Here is a 16,775-nt window from a genome sequence, read left to right as displayed (position 1 = left end):
TGCCAAAAAATGTAAAGCCACTGTATTCGTACGAGGGGCGACTTGAAGCAAATTCTTAGAAGATTTAGCTGACTTACGTGTGTCATTACTGCTCAATTCTTTTCCACGACAATGAAATGTAATGAATGTGAACAATTCCACATCTTGTCAGGCAATTCATCGATCATCACATCCACCTATAATTACGCAATTATTAAGTTCTTGATAAGTTCCTTACTGCTTTTTTTAATCACGCACAAATGTTCAATAATACCATGGTTTTAGTTCAAATTGTGACGTGTTCCTGAAGATGACTCTAAGTTTGAGTCGAAACCGGTAGAACGAAAATATAATAAACTATCCATTACAAAAAGTGCAATTCTTTATTTTAATTTTACATAGGTCAAACAAGACGAAATGTTGGGATGAGGAACTCCGAGTTACGACTCGGAACGATATATTGACATCTCGTCAAGCTAACCCCAGTTTCTTTTTTTATAAAGTTTAAATAACCAATTGGGCATGATGAGCTCTTCTAAGAGCAAAAATCTCACTCCACTTGCTGGTGGTGCGCCCTCAGGGGTCGATGAGCCGCCGCCGCCGCCGGCAAGGTCGGACGACGCGCAGAACTTCACTGAGGTCCGCCGTCGTAACCGCCGCCATCGGTCTCGCGGCGCCGAGACAATGAGTCGGAGGATCCCTAGGGAAGAGGAGGCCGGTACGGCCCCCACCCACAGCGCGACCGCCACAATCGACTAGTGGCCTGGCTGTCCCGAAAAGAATTCGACCGCCGCAAGCAAGGGGACAGGTCGACTCAAGGGCGCGGCCGCCGCAGTCGAGAGGTCGACGCCCGAACCCGGGGTGAGGCTGGTGCAGGTCCCAAGAAGCTGAGATCCGCCAACTCTTCTGAACCTTCTGTGAAGGTGACGAAGAGGCCGAGGCAGGACAGGCCTCAGGGGAAAGCGGCTCGCAAGACGACCGACTATAAGGATGCGCTTTTAGGGCACCTTAAAGTTGCGATTATCAACGGCCTCAACCAACTCGGTAAACTTACCGAGGAGGAAGCTGATACCATTAAAGACAATCTGGTGCAGGCGCTCGCTCGAGACATCTGCATCAACATTGATAAACCTGAAGAGGACGCCGACCTTTTCCGCGATGACTTATACAGGTCAGGTCCTAAAGATCGCCTGTAATAATGATCATTCGTTGGAATGGTTAAAGGCGGAGGTTAACTCGCTCCCACCCCTTGAAGGCTGAGCGTGGTAAAAGACTCCGAACTTCCGGCCTTATCCAGAGTCCAGCTCTGGATCCCGGACAAGGGAGTTGAAATCAAGGGTAAAGAACGTACCCTAGCTATCTTGATTGGACAAAACAAGCACCTTGACATCCGTAATTGCTGCCTTTTCCGTTTCGAGGTGAGAGAGGACCGTGAAGGTCGACTCCTACCCGGTAGCTGAAGACCCAGTTACAACTAGGACCCACAAAGCGGCGAAGGAAATGGATGTCGCTGAGGCACCGTCCGCCAAGGAAGACGACGTCACAATCGTCAACTTGTCACCTTCAACGCCAGGCTCTCCAGCCCTCCCTGAGGTGGCTGATGAGTCCATTTTGGATTCGCCACCTGCAGACATGGTCGCTGACATTGACACCTCGACGCCAAAATGATGGGACAACGGAGAGGTGATGTACCAGAAGAGGGGGACGATATGAGGCCATTGTACTGATATTGTCTGGATCAGATAAAGAGCAACTGATGGATGCTGAAAAAGAAAACCAAGTAGCAGAAGAATAGAAAATTGCCACGTGTCACTTGACTCTTCCTCAGAAAGATGTAAATGTCGACGACACCAACGAAGTAATTCCATGTAGCAGTGGCTAAAAAAAAAAATACATTGGAAAGTTGTACGACAGCGTATGTTGCAGGTTATATATTCCACAAAATTTTTGACAAAACAACCTGCGAGCAATGTTGATCTGATTTAGTAAAAGATTCAAATGATGCGTTTGAAGAAAACGAATTTTTTATTTTGAATAAAAATTATGGCTGTTCCACTGATACACAACTCTTAAGAAGACTCACTGAGAGCTTTATTAACACCACCACATACATTTTAAATAGATTTAATGCTCTCTACGAACAGTACAAATTAAGTGAACATGTTGTAAAAAATATAGAAAAGGATTTAATGAACGACTTGCCATAGTTATATGCCGAAGAAAATTGTATAGACCATAGAAAACAAATGGTAAAACTAATTATAAAAATGAAAATTTTTAGAAATCTGAAATGGGAAGAATTTCATGATGGTAGAAAGAAAATTCCCATATCAAGCGGAAAACCACATAGGAAAGTACGAATTTTAGGAAATTAACTACTGTCGCAAAAATCAGTGGACTTATTTTCTCCAAGTATTTTTTAGATACCGTTTTACGCGAATTAAATCTAAAACATTCGCCCCAATTTATTTACAACTTAGATGAAAAGGTTGCAGATTAACTTTGCACCATGCACACAAGGTTTTAGCAGAAAAGGGAGAGCACCGAATTCAGTTACTAGCCAATGAACATGCTGAAAACGTGACAGTAGAAGCTTGTGTCAACGCACTGGGACAAGCGGTACCACCAATGATTATTTTCAAAGGTTTAAGAAAAAACGATACCTACTCAGACAACCTTCCCCCTAGTTCCACTGTTCAAATGTCTGCAAAAGGGAGCATTACTAGGGAGTTATTTATTGTTTGGCTACAACATTTTGCAAAATTCAAGCCAGCAGGAAGAGTTTTTAGTCATTGATGGTGCTTCCTGTCACCTAGATATCTCCATTGTTGAAGAAGCGGAAAAGTTGGATGTGTCCTTGTACTGCTTACCATCAAATACAACCCACGAATTGCAACCACTAGACAAGGCTATTTTCCGATCCTTTGAACATTATTGGGACACCGAACTGCTGAATTACTGGGAAGCAACAAATGTTCCTTGCCGAACTCTAAAGAAGGATAGATTCGGGATTGTCTTCAATAAAGTCTGGCAACAATGTATGTCAATTTCAAACATCCAAAATGGTTTTCGAGCAACAGGGATACACCCATTCGACCCATCAGTCATCCCAGAAAATGCTTTTAGTCCGTCACTTCTTACACACAAACAGCAAGAAACTAAAGCAGAACCAAAAAAATCTGATGATGAAGACGATATCCCACTGATTCATTTTAAGCAAAAAGGAGGCCCGATTTCTACGGATAAATCATCACATGAACCTAGTCCTGGTTGTTCCTCATAGACCAATGCCAACAAGGAAACCGATTCTGCTACACCAAAGATAAAGATACTTAGGGCCGCATTCAGAGACGATTCTACATCATGTAGATTCTACAATTGTAGACCGAGAATCTGTTCGGACGAGCTCGGCATCCAGGCGATCGACGTCGTCTCGACTCACGCCAGGTGCATAGCAATGAATCTATCGCACTTTAAGAAAGTGTTTGTATGTTTGGTTTATTTTTCGTAATGAGAAAAAAATTATAATTAAAAAAGATTGTTTTAGTTTTAAAACCATATTTTTTATTATGTTATTAATATTAACGGCAGAATATTTTTATTATACTTTTCGTTTAAAATTTAACATTTCATGGGTATTAGAATAATATGTAGGAACCCATATTTAATAACACAGATAAGAAACCGAACATTCTACCCTTCACAATTTATTTATTTACATATTTGTTTTAATTCTGTATATCGGGTATCAATATTATTGATGTAAAAATACTCCTCAAAATTACAGGTAAGTATTCAAACAACACAAAAATAATGTTATTAAAAAAAAAGTTGGAAAAAAATATATTAAAAGTTGGTCTTCATATATGTGTTCGATGAACTCGTTAAAATCGTCGTCTTAATAATAAAAAAACTCAAAAAATATAAATAGCACCTGCACTACAAAAACAAAAAATTATTAAAAGTAATAGCAAACACTTAAAAATAAATAAAAGAAATCCAATATGAAAAATACCTACACTACAAAACAGTAAAAATTAATAAAAATTAATATTAATTACTTTACAAAAGTAGAAATAAAACAAAGAAATAACAATAGGCTACACTACGAAAATACAAAAATAATTGAAATTACACTAAACTTAAAAAAAAATGTATATACCGAATATAATAATGAAAACAAAGTACCTACTCTACAAATAGAAAAAATAACGCTAATACTGAACACTTATTACAACAAAACCACAAACACTATCGAAAAACTACAAGATATACAGAACAAATATGTAAATAAATAAATTGTGAAGAATAGAATCTTCGGTTTCTTATCTGTTTTATTAAATATGTGTTCCTACATATTATTCTAATACCCATGGAGTGTTAAATTTAAACAAAAAGTATAATAAAAATTAAAATATTCTGCTGTTAATACTAATAACATAATAAAAAATATGGTTTTAAAAGTAAAATCTTTTTTTTTTTAATTATAATTTTTTTCTCATTTCGAAAAATGAACGAAACATACGAACGCTTTCTTTAAAGTGTGATAGATTCATTGCTATCAATTGCTATACGCCTAGCGTGAGTCGAGACGACGTCGATCGCCCAGATGCTGAGCTCGTCCGAACCGATTCTTGGTCTACAATTGTAGAATCTACATGATGTAGAATCGTCTCTGCGGCCCTTAGTGTCATAACTGTGAAACAGCCTAACCGGGAAACGCTTCTGAACCGAAGAAAAGTCCAAAGAAAAAATCATTTGCTGACATTTTAAAGACGCCAGACTTTTCAACTGCTAAGCAGACGAAAAATCCTCGAAGGAAAGCAGTCAATTATAAGGCCCAGCTATTAAAAACAGACTTATTTAGAAAGGGAACAAATCCGCCAATTGAAGAGAAACAAAATAAGAACGATGAAGAAGCTTGGTATTGTTTTTTATGCGACGAGGACTTCGAACGAGACATGCGGCGTTGTATTCAGTGTAATACCTGGGTACATGAAGTTTGTGCGGGACTAGTGCTAGAAGATACCGAAGACTGTGTGCCCTAAATGCGCTTAATACTCGTTTTGGTTACTTTAACCATAGGGCCATATATTCGACCTTTAAAAAATTGCCTGGGCCATATTTCAGTTAAGGTTGGAAATATGGCCCAATTCGAGGGTTCTAAAGTTCTTGTTGTGGAAGCGAATATAGTTTATTTTAATATTGTTTATAAGAGTATAATGTTTTATATTGAACCAATTTTTAAGATTTTTAAGATTTCTGAATAAACCTGATTTAAACATTTTTGCACTCATTTGAACTGAAACTGGGCCATATTACCCTAATCATATTACCCTTATGATTTTAAAATTTTTAAATATTTTTTGAGAAATGTAAAAAATTTAATTAAATTTATTAAAAATTATATCAAACTAATATTTATTCATATTTAGAGTTTTTCTACAAATTTTTTAATTGTAGTAAAAGATCCATTTCTTTTACATAACCTTTTAACATAACCTCATTTTAAAAATCTCGTCTTTTAAGAAATAAAAACAGATTCTCTCAGCTCGGATGTGGTTCGGTATATTATAATGGTGACGCCACTTTACAGAGTGAATGCGGTGGGACTACTAGTTCAGTAGTAGGGAGAGGGGAACACGATTGCAGCTGCGACGCTTATTTTCCCCATATTGCGTGTCTTGTTAAATTTCTGTAATAAGGGGAATAACCCACTTAAAAAAATCGCAACAGGTACGAAAGATTGAATGTGTCAATTATCTTTAAGAAATTTTTACAACAAATTACGAGAACTATCACGCAATGCACGCAGTTCAACACAACAATCTGTACCGTTGAGGTTAAGAAAAAAACTAGAAGTAAGCATTCTAAGATTTAGAATAACAATAAAAAAAGCGGCTGCATATCACACCAGCAGTAACAAAACAAATTCGGAAAACCTATTAGCATTTAAAAAAGATATCTTAAATTCTTTAAATCTCATATTTGGCAATCATTTACAATGTGAAGCGTATTTTTGCAAAGGACGTAACAATAATGATGAAGATTTATCCCGAGAAGTCGAAACATGCGGACTTGGGCAAGATATTCGAAGATTGTTGTAACGTATAATTGACAATTCAGCGTCCATCATGGCTGATAAAAACAACAACGGCAATGTTGACGTAATACCAGAAGAAGAAATTACAACAACAAAAAATAACATATCCTTATTAAAAAAAATGAAATGGAAACGTTAGAGATGGATACTAGAGGACAACATTCAAATCCCATATGGAGTGAAGAACACTCAAACCGCATAATGGCTTCCAATTTCGGGAAAATTTGCAAAAGAAGAACCAATACTCCTAGCAACAAATTAATAACTTCGTTGCTTTACAAACCATTTTTAGGTAATAAAGCTACAGCATACGGCAGAGAACACGAAGATATTGCTTTAACGCATTTTAAGGAAACGACTCGGCTTCATGTCTCTGCTTGTGGGTTGTTCATTGGAAATGATGATATATTCTTCTTGGGAGCTAGTCCCGACGGGATTGTAATCGGCGAAGACGCTCTTGTAGAAATCAGGTGCCCATTTGTTTTAAAAGACAATAGCGTGCAAGATGGTGTTCAACAAAAAAAATTATATACTTAGAATTTGTAGAAAATGTCTTAAAACTTAAGTCGAATCATGATTATTATTACCAAATTCAGGACAACTTCATCTAGCAAAGAAAAAGAAATGTTATCTTTTGGTGTGGAGTCCTGTTGGGTCCCCACACATTGAAATAATTGAAAGGGAAGAATTGTTTTGGAATAAAAAAAATTTATCCAAATTTAAAAATATTTTTCTATGACCACATGTTACTGAACTAATAAAAAGTACTACCTAAAAAGCTAATTGTTAATGTCATGCTAATTAAAGTTTGTTCTTATTAAAATTTTTAATAAGATAATTTATTGTTTCAAAAATTAAAATTCGAAAATATATTACACCCAAATAAACCGTCTTTATTTTACGAATAAATTAAAAAAGAAGGTTGCAAAGCAACTACTTACTCACTTTGGATTTCTCCGATATTTAATTTATTATTTTTATTCAATATAAATTTAATTTAATAAATTTTAGGTACCCACAGTTCTTAATTGTTTCAGGTTGTAAATGCATTGCTCATAAATCTATTTATTCATTCCTTCATTGATAAAATGCATTTTTTTTTCATATAAATGTGTTTATAACACAAACATCCTTCACCAAGTGTTTTTGTGTATCTATATTTTATTACTGTTCTAAGAATATAATGTAGGACAAACGAGTTAGTCATAGCCAATAGGAAAACAGTGGGAATTTATTGCCAGTAGTGATGTAAAAAAAGTAACTATTCGTTACTTCTGAAATAACTGTTATCGTATCACATCGGTACCAGTTACTTTGGATCTAACAGTTACTTTTACAAACAGGTACCAGTGCGAGTATTCCGGGAGATCCGATGATATGTATCGATTGTATTATATCATTATGCTCAGCAACTAAAGCAACCATCATACTCCGTCGTATCGGAGAGCAGGTACAACCCTAAGTACGAGGAAATAATAACGGAGGGATTGCCGAAGTACCTGTCGGTGGAGGGGGATGAGGAGGGGAAGAGGATGGTGGCAAGATTCAGATGCGGCAATGAGGAGAGAGCGAATAGGTATTGGATGAGAGATGATGAGAGGGGTTGTAGGGTATGTGGGGGGGAGTGGGAGTCGTTGGAGCACCTACTGAGGGAGTGTGACGAGCTAAGAGAGGAGGTGATCGGCTGGAAGCAGGTGCTGGGGGAGGGGGCAGAGGGAAGAGAATGGATGAGGGAGGTGGTGGCGACAAGGCTGCGTAGGGAGATGCGGGGAGGAGATGGGGAGGGGTAGGATAGGAAATAAAATGTATTGTATTGTAATGTGATATATGTAACTGTAGTATTGTTAAAAATTTAATTGTTTGTGGAATGTATTGCTGATTTGGTAGCAATAAACTTAATTAATTATTAATTACTCCGTCGTATATTGTTTGGTATAAAACAACTAATTCACGAACTTGAATTTGTTTACATATAAGTAGTCCCGGTGTGACAAGAAATACTATTAGACAAGTATTATTCATTTTCATTAAAAAAAAAGCAGGTAAGTTTGTATATTTCTAATAAGAGATAAGTTTGTTTTGCATTGAATAATTTTTAAGCTAACCTGCATCCCCAAATATTGTATGTTCATGATTACTGTAAAAATAAGAAGAACTGTCGAAGTCGACAGTTCGAATCAGTTTCTGAAGAAGGTTTGAAGAACGTCAAACCTTTTCTTAAAAGACGCACGGCAAAACCCGAAAGTTTCTAGTGTTAGTTTTAGTTCTAATTTTAGTTCAATTTTTTGTTATTATCACAAAACAAACAAAAATGATAACAGGTAAAATTTGGATATTCATTCACAGATAATGAACAAACGCACTCATCCTTGCATCCACCGGTACCAATTGGTAATGGCAACTGCGACAACATCGACAAGTACGAGACAGAAAGTTTCACAACAGACCTTAACGGGATATATCTCGCACAATAAGTTTAAGAAAAGTTTTATTTAAAGAAATTAATGATCTAGTGCTAAATATGATTCTGAAAGATTTACAGCCATTTTCTATAATAAATGATAAAGGTTTCCGTGAATTACTTAGCCAGCTGAAGCCATCATACAAAACCTGAGTCATACATCGCAATATCTATTACAAGAAATGAAACGGGTTGTAACAACATGGGGAATTACAGCAAAAATTTATGTGGTTACAATAGATAATGCTCCCAATGTTGTTAATTCAATAAGACAATCTGAGTGGTCACATTATCCATATATGACACACACACTAAATTTAGTAGTCCAACGTGGATTGAAACATATAGAGGAAATTCAACAACAAATTAAAACAATTGTTCAACACTTTAATAAAAGTACAAGAGCACACAATAAATTAATGTCAACACAAAAACAAATGCAGCCAAATTGTCAAATAACACTGAAAAATGATGTCCCTACAAGATGGAATTCGACATATTATATGTTTGATCGTATAGTTAAAATGCATCAACCGCTGGCAGTGACCATAGGTTTGCTTAATAATCCTGTGGAAAGCCTGTCAGAAAATGAATGTGATACTCTGTCACAAATCTGCAAGATTCTACAACCAAGTTTGAGCAAATAACAACAGAAATGAGCTCTGAGAAAACAGTCACCGTATCAAAAGTACTTTTAGTGATTAGAGGATTAATGTCATCTCTTAACAAAATCTTAACCTTAACACATTAAAGACAGCAAAAACATTAATTAGCACCCTGATAAATGAAATCAGTATCAGATTTGAAGATATTGAAGAGAATGAAGCCCTCTGAAATCGGCACTTTTGGATCCTCGATTTAAGCAAAAGGGTATTAGAAGACAAGAGATTAAATATACCCTACACTACACAGGTCACGTGCGTTACAGTAATTAATTAACACAGTGTAGGCCATCAGAATGGCCTGTTAAAAAAATTCTTTACTCCTGGACAAATAAGGTTGTAACGTCTATTTTTGTGTTATTGTGATTTGTCTGTAATTGTTGAGAAATCGAAGAATTTATATATAACACCATTTATATAAAAACCTCATACCATCTTGAGGTTTTTTGTTGTACTTTATACTCCTATCCTGGAAACAACCCTGGAATAAAGACGTTAAGTTATTTCGTCAGATCCAAATTTACTATATTACCTTGGACCAGACCAGTGTTTCCGAAGAAGGTTTGCTGAACTTTTTTTGGTATATTCGTCGTTTCTTCGTATATGAAGACTGCGGAGTAAAGGTCAGAGTTTTCCTTTTTAGTTGCTAAAAGAAAGAAATCAATTCAGTGAAACTACATATTTTTGTATTATATAAATTACATTTTTTTTGTACTTACCAATTTAATTTCTTTAAAAAAAAAATTTTAATCTTATTTTTTTTGGGCTTAAACATCGCGTAAATATCAAAAGAATGATATACATTTTGGAGCGTAAAGTTCTTTTTATAATTTTTTGAGCTTAATTTTTAAACGTCCTCGGTCCCGCATTTTGGAGTGTCGCAGCTTAATCGGTTCTTCGCAATTTTACCCAATCCAACCCAACCCGAACGATTAAAACTCTAAAAACGGACAGTTCTTTGATAAAAATTTTACAGCTGGAAATCCTTTCAAACCTTACAGTAGAAGATTGTAGAACAGTTTATATATCTAGTGGGTCATGGAATATCTAAAAAAAAAAACAAGTGACGGGTTTGTTTGTATTCGCACTTGTCAATTCACTATAATCGTTCAGAGTCAGAGTGCAGTGAAATCGTTCAGTGAAATTATCAGTGAAAATATTTCTAAACGCAAGTCTTTCATTATTTTGGTAAACATATTAAACGTATAACGGTAAAAAAGGTTCAAAAACAGCTATCGAACAGAAAGCCACCTAATCGCCATAGGTTACAAAGTCATTACGAGACTGTCTCAACTTTAGCGAAGAAAATGAAAACAGCATCCGATGTTCAAGTAAATATTGATGAAAGTTTTGGTTATAGGATTATAAATTTTCTCCCAGTATTTACGGTGTTGTCCCAAATATTGATTTGCAAACAGTGTAAAGGGGCTGTTAATTTTTGGGAAACTAGCAAGCGCGGCCTCGGATTTAAACTTGTTGTTTCGCGTGAAAACACTTTAATAAACAACTGCCCTTTGATTGGTCATGCTTATGACGTAAATAGACGTCTTACATTGGCAATGCAGTTGATTGGTATTGGACATTTCGGAATTCAAAAATTTTGTGCCTTTATCGGTTTACAAAAACCAATCTTCCACAAAGCATATGACGCAATTGTCAATACTATTGCTTCAGCCACAAAAGCTGTGAAAACTAAAAATATTCGGAAGGCAGTCGAAGAGAAAAAATGCATTTCCAAAAGCAAAGGCGATGTAGATGGGCTCACTGTTTCCGGAGACGGCTCGTGGCGAAAACGTGGCTTTTCCTCTCTTTTTGGTTTCGTCAGCATAATCGAGTGGTTCACAGGAAAAGTGCTTGATATTTGTGTGAAATCAAAATATTGTAAAGAATGTGAACATTGGGGAAAGAAAAAAGATATTGCCGAATACGAACAATAGCATGCATTACACCAACCTGACTGCAATTGCAATCACAGCGGCAGGGCAGACAAAATGGAGCCCGATGCAGTCGTTGAAATATTCTTGCGCTCTGAGGCTATGCATGGTGTTCGGTATGCGCATTACGTGGGCGATACAATTTTTGCGTGGAAATAGATGAACGCCGAGTCAAAGCCGCTAACCTCTCATCATCTAAAACGAGAAAGGACGCCAGGAAAGATCAAACATTACTCAGAAAGGAGGAAGATTTTTCCTCCTCCTCTCTCCTTTTGGATCGAGAAGGCATGCTTTACGGTGCACGGATAGCAGAGTGAAGGTAAAAAAATTAAAGGGTGTATTTTTAAGATTTCTTATAGTGAAGACGTATTGAAACTTTAAACGCATTTTTCTCGAAACTATGTTTTTTAAACTGGCAAGCAGTAGAATTTAAACAATTTTCATCTGTCTGACCTGAAATTTTAACTATAGCTTCTCAGATAGATTCTTTAGAGAAGTACACACGATTATTCCAGTTAACTAACAATTCTTTTTCTTATAAAAAAAATAAAGTCGCTTATGTTGCCATTTTAATATTAACTAACCATTTTGTGAAAAATTCAAATGTAGTTACTGAAAAAGTGTTTTCTAGGTGATGTTTGAAATTGTATTACTGCTTCCCGCGAACTTTCCCAAAAAATGGCAATTTCGTTTTACCTTATTCCACATCGCCACTTTGTAATAAACGTAAATGTAAATAATAAGTTTTGTATACCTTTAGATGATGTATGTAAAATAAACTATCAAAACCTGATTATTGTCGTTTTATTAGTAGTGTAACTTCACTTACTCCGTAAAACAATTTCTCCGGAACTCAATTATTTTGTTATCGTTACCTTTTTTTTAAGTTTTGAATTTTGTCATTTAATTAATTATTTTTTTTGTAAAGATAGATCAGTCTATTAGGGGAGTTATTAATTTTAGTTTTGAATACGTTTGATTTTCTTTTCCGTTCACCTGATCGAGCGCTTGTGTCATTCGGGAACGCGTCGCGATCCATATTTAGTTTAATATTTATTTTTTTGATTACATTTTTTTTTTTAGTTTTGTTTTGCTTCATACTACCCCTAATTATTCGATACTATTCTTATTTTTTTATTATTATCGAATTATTTCGATATTTTCTTTTTGGTTTATTTTTATATAATATACATTTCTTGTTTACCATTTATTTTTTTAATAAATTTGTTTTTTTTTTGGTATATGATTGTGCCGATTTCTTGTGTTGTGTTATATGTTGGTGTTGTCGAACCTCTTTCTTTCCAACCCTCTTCGCAGTTAGAGCGAGCAATCTGTAACTAAAACTGCGTGGCGCCTTATAAATCCAAACCCACCCCATCTTTACTAGGAAGCCGAGGTGTTGCAGATCTGTGTGTTTTTTTAAAGGGTTCGATTGTGTTGTTGTTTTTTTGTAGTTTTGTAGAGAAGTCGTCACAAATTTTTGGCGCTCATTTCAAGGGTTTTTCTGTTTTCGTGCGATTGTTCGGGTGTATTCTTTTATGAAATGTTGTATTTTTATCAACTTCATAGCGAGAAAAAATACTTTAAACAACTTAAGCTTGTCTTGCCCGTCAGCCATCTTGCATCTTATTCTGTGTCTGATCACTATCTGACTAGAACAGGTATTATTGCATGTTTACGTTTAGAACTTGTCACGCCACCTATTATAGAGGCGGAAAACTTTCAATTCAATATTATCCCCGATAGTGTCTATCATTATGGCTCTTCGTGTGACTGTAAATTATTTAAATAAGGAGGAACTTCAGTATGATTGCAAGGGGTTATCCTGTAGGTTCGGTTGAGGAGATGCGGAAAAAATTAGCTGAGGTTTCAGGAGGAGGTTTCATCGTATCCTGGTTATCCATATACAAGCGAGGAAGGTTCGGTGGCTATAACCGCAAAATAAGTCAAGGTTTCAGCTTTAGTAGATAAATTTACAGCTAAAGGTGCAAAAAAGACTGAGAGTAAATTGTGGCATGTTTTGAGTCGTATACAGCGTATGGATGAGTTATCTGATGATAGGGCTAGATTCTGTACGGAGGCAATGGCTTTGAAGGAAAAGTTTAATTCTAGGTTAGGTGCTACTGTGAGGCCTGCCGACCTGGAGGTTATCGAGACGAGTTTGAGACAAGCCCTGGATATTTTGGTTACTCCTAGTTATCCTCCTGCTGCTTCATCTGCTTTACCCAATTTGCAGCCTACTTCTCTTAGAGTTGTGCAGAAAAATGTGCCTGTTTACAAATGGGATTTAATATTTTCGAGTAGACCTGGTACGTCAGTTGCAGCATTCCTAGAAAGAGTAGCAGAACTATCGGTTGCTCGTGGTGTCACATGTGATCAGATTCTTACATCAGCCTTAGATTTATTTGAGGTTCCTGCACTTACATGGTATAGGAAAATGTTGAAAATCGTATTGTTACCACGGGAGACAAAAATGCAGGCCTCGTTGTGTGGGATAAAGAGTCATCAGCAACATTAATCAACCCCCACCAATAAGATATCTAAAATCATTCAAACATTTCTTTTTAACACTTTTAGGGATTCTTTTTTATATAATATAAAAAACTCATCTGATCTTATTACCAAACTAAAGAACTGTAAAATCTCACATAAATGCAAATTAATCTCATTTGACCATTAACCATCGCCATTATTAAAAGATTCCTTATATCAGAATAACACATCCTTTTACATGTCTTTAGACAGAATTTTTTCATCTTCAACGATTGTTACTATCAAATGAACGATGGTTTGCCCATGGGTTCACCCATATCTGGGATTATACCCAATATTTTTGTCAACAATTTTGAAAGAGAACTATTTTCTGAAAAATACAAACTGATGACATTTGCTTTTATGGTCGATATGTTGATGATGTTTTTATTATATATGAGGGAAATCCCGCTAAATTTTGTGTCTTGAAAACAATTTTTTTTATAATATTTGTAAACTCGAGTTCACTACCGAAATGGAGATCGATGGTAAACTTAATTTTTTAGATCTACAAATTTCTCGTTCCAATAACATACTTGATGTTAACATTTTTAGAAAACCCACCACTACTCTATTATATCTAAATTTTCCTTTAATAGTATACAACACAAGGAGGCCAGTTTCAAATTTTTCGTTAATCGTCTAATTAACATACCCCTTAACAACAATAATTAGATTAATGAACTTAAGAAAATAATAAAAATTGGACTGAATAACGACTTTGAAATTAAAGATTTACAAAAAATTTACAACAAAATTCACGCTTCACATCTTAACAATATAATTTATCCTCATTTTCATAAAAAGTATAAATTCGTTCTCTCCCTTATAATCCTTCACTTCAATATAAATTCAAACAAGCTTTAAATAAATTTGATATTGTTCTTGCATTCTCCACTTATAACAAAATTGGTCAAATCTTAATAAATAATAAACATAAATTTAATAATAATGAACTCAGCGGAGTTTACAAAATCAAATGTGATGATTGTGAGAAGGTTTATATAGGACAGACAGGTAGAAACATTGCAACAAGGTTCAAAGAACATTTATCTAAAGACTCATCTGCCGTCTATAAACATATTCATAATTTAAAACATAAAACCACAATAGAAAATTTAGAACTTTTAAAGAACATAAAAAAATCAAAAGAACTAGACCTGTATGAGGAGATGTTCATCCATTTTAACAATATTAATGACTCATTAATTAATGATCTGACCAATATCAACAACTACAGAATTTTTTTTAAATTTATATAGTTTCAAATTTAAATTAAATTACTTCTTCACCCACTTGTTTTCCCTCACTCTATCATCTGGCGAACGTTCCTTATAACTTTCAGTCCAATTTCACCCCTCAGCATGCTGACTCAAGTTACTGAATTTTAAAAGAAATTTTCTACAGGTTTGGTAATTTGTTTTGTCGTTAATTTTAAACATTTATTTTTAAATACTTTGAAAAACGAGATTTACGATGAATAGACAAACGCCATTTTAATTTTTTGGATTTTTTAATTTACTCGGGGAGGATTCGTTCGAAGAGATTCTTTTAAATTTTTTTATATTTCACCCTTCCGGCTTTTTCCTTTTGAATTTTTTGTAGCGGAATCTTTTTGAAGAAATTCTCTCCGATGCTTGAAACAATACTCTCTTCACTCTCGATGCTTCTACACCGACGGTAATTATATATATTTTTTATCTGTTTTTGTTATATCTGTATGTTCCTTTGTTCTATAGTCGTGCTCGAAGAAGAACGATTTTCGTTCGAAATCTTCGAAGATAGCACCGAAATAAAATATTTTCATCGTTTATACGACTTTTAATCTTTTTAAAAATTAGGTTGTACTAATTTAGTGGAACATGTTATTCGTACTACTGCTGAGCCAATAAAGCAACGACATTACCCTATTTCGCCGGCTTTATTAAAATTCGTCAACGAAGAACTTGATGAAATGTTAAAGAATGGTATTGTAGAACGTTCGTCATCACCATGGGCTTCTCCTATCGTCATGGTACCTAAAAAGGATAAAACCTACAGATTTTGTGTCGATTATAGGAATAAAGCGACTGAGCGGGATGCATATACTTTACCTTTTGTAACTTCCACATTAGATAAGCTTAGAGATGCTCGTTACTTGTCCTCATTGGATATTAAAAGTGCGTATTGGCAAGTACCTATAGAAGAAAAATCCCGTCCTATTACAGCTTTCGTAGTTCCTGGAAGAGGATTGTTCCAATTTCGTCGTATGCCTTTTGGTTTACACAACGCACCTGCGACTTGGCAAAGGCTTATCGATAGAGTCTCGGTATTGATTTAGAACTTTACGTATTTGTATATCTTGATGATATCACAATTATTGCTAACGATTTTTAGAAACATTTAGAGGTATTACGTGAAGTGTTAGAGCGTTTAAGGGGAGCTGGTTTGACGGTTAGCCGGTTAGCCGAGCGAAATGCCAATTTTGTCGTTCAGAATTGCGATATTTAGGTTATATTATAAATCAAAGAGGTCTAGCGGTGGACCAGAAAAGGTCATGTCCATAATAAGAATTCCAACACCCACTTGTGTGAGAGAAGTGCGAACGATTCTTGGGATGGTGTCGTAGTATAGAAGATTCATACCTGATGTTTCCACGATTATCGCACCAGGAATGTGCTCGTGCTCTAGAATGAATAAAAACATGTTTAGTTTCGGCTCCAATTCTCACATGCCCGAACTTCGAGAAATCATTTGACGTACAGACTGATGCGAGTAATTATGGTTTGGGCGCTGTTTTGACGCAAAACTATCCTGATGGTGATCGTGTTATAGCTTATATTAATAGGTCATTGTCGAGGACAGAACGGTTATACTCAACGACAGAAAAAGAGTGTTTGACTGTGGTATTTGCTGTGGAGAAATTTCGGCCTTGTATAGAAGGAACTCATTTTCGCGTCATCACAGACCACTACTCCTTGAAATGGTTAAATAAGCTTAAAGATCCTTCTGGTCGTTTGGTGAGGTGGAGTGTTACATTACATTACATTGAATCGACTACATATCGGGTAGGCGGACCAACCAACCTTGCACCGCGACCCTAAGGATCTATTGTACCCCGATAG

General features: G+C 35.5%; 1 protein-coding gene across 1 annotated transcript; it reads left to right on the top strand.

Annotated features, from left to right (window-relative positions):
* The first annotated feature begins 6,223 nt into the window (after nucleotides 1-6,223).
* LOC139431066 (uncharacterized) lies at nucleotides 6,224-6,619 on the top strand. The gene has a single exon (XM_071198633.1). It carries the CDS (start codon nucleotides 6,224-6,226, stop codon nucleotides 6,617-6,619), a length of 396 nt encoding a protein of 131 aa, XP_071054734.1.
* Nucleotides 6,620-16,775: the final 10,156 nt, after the last annotated feature.

The sequence above is a fragment of the Onthophagus taurus genome, chromosome 8 (assembly GCF_036711975.1).
Source record: "Onthophagus taurus isolate NC chromosome 8, IU_Otau_3.0, whole genome shotgun sequence".
NCBI classification, from domain to species: domain Eukaryota; kingdom Metazoa; phylum Arthropoda; class Insecta; order Coleoptera; family Scarabaeidae; genus Onthophagus; species Onthophagus taurus.
This window is presented reverse-complemented; position numbering and strand designations above follow the sequence as displayed.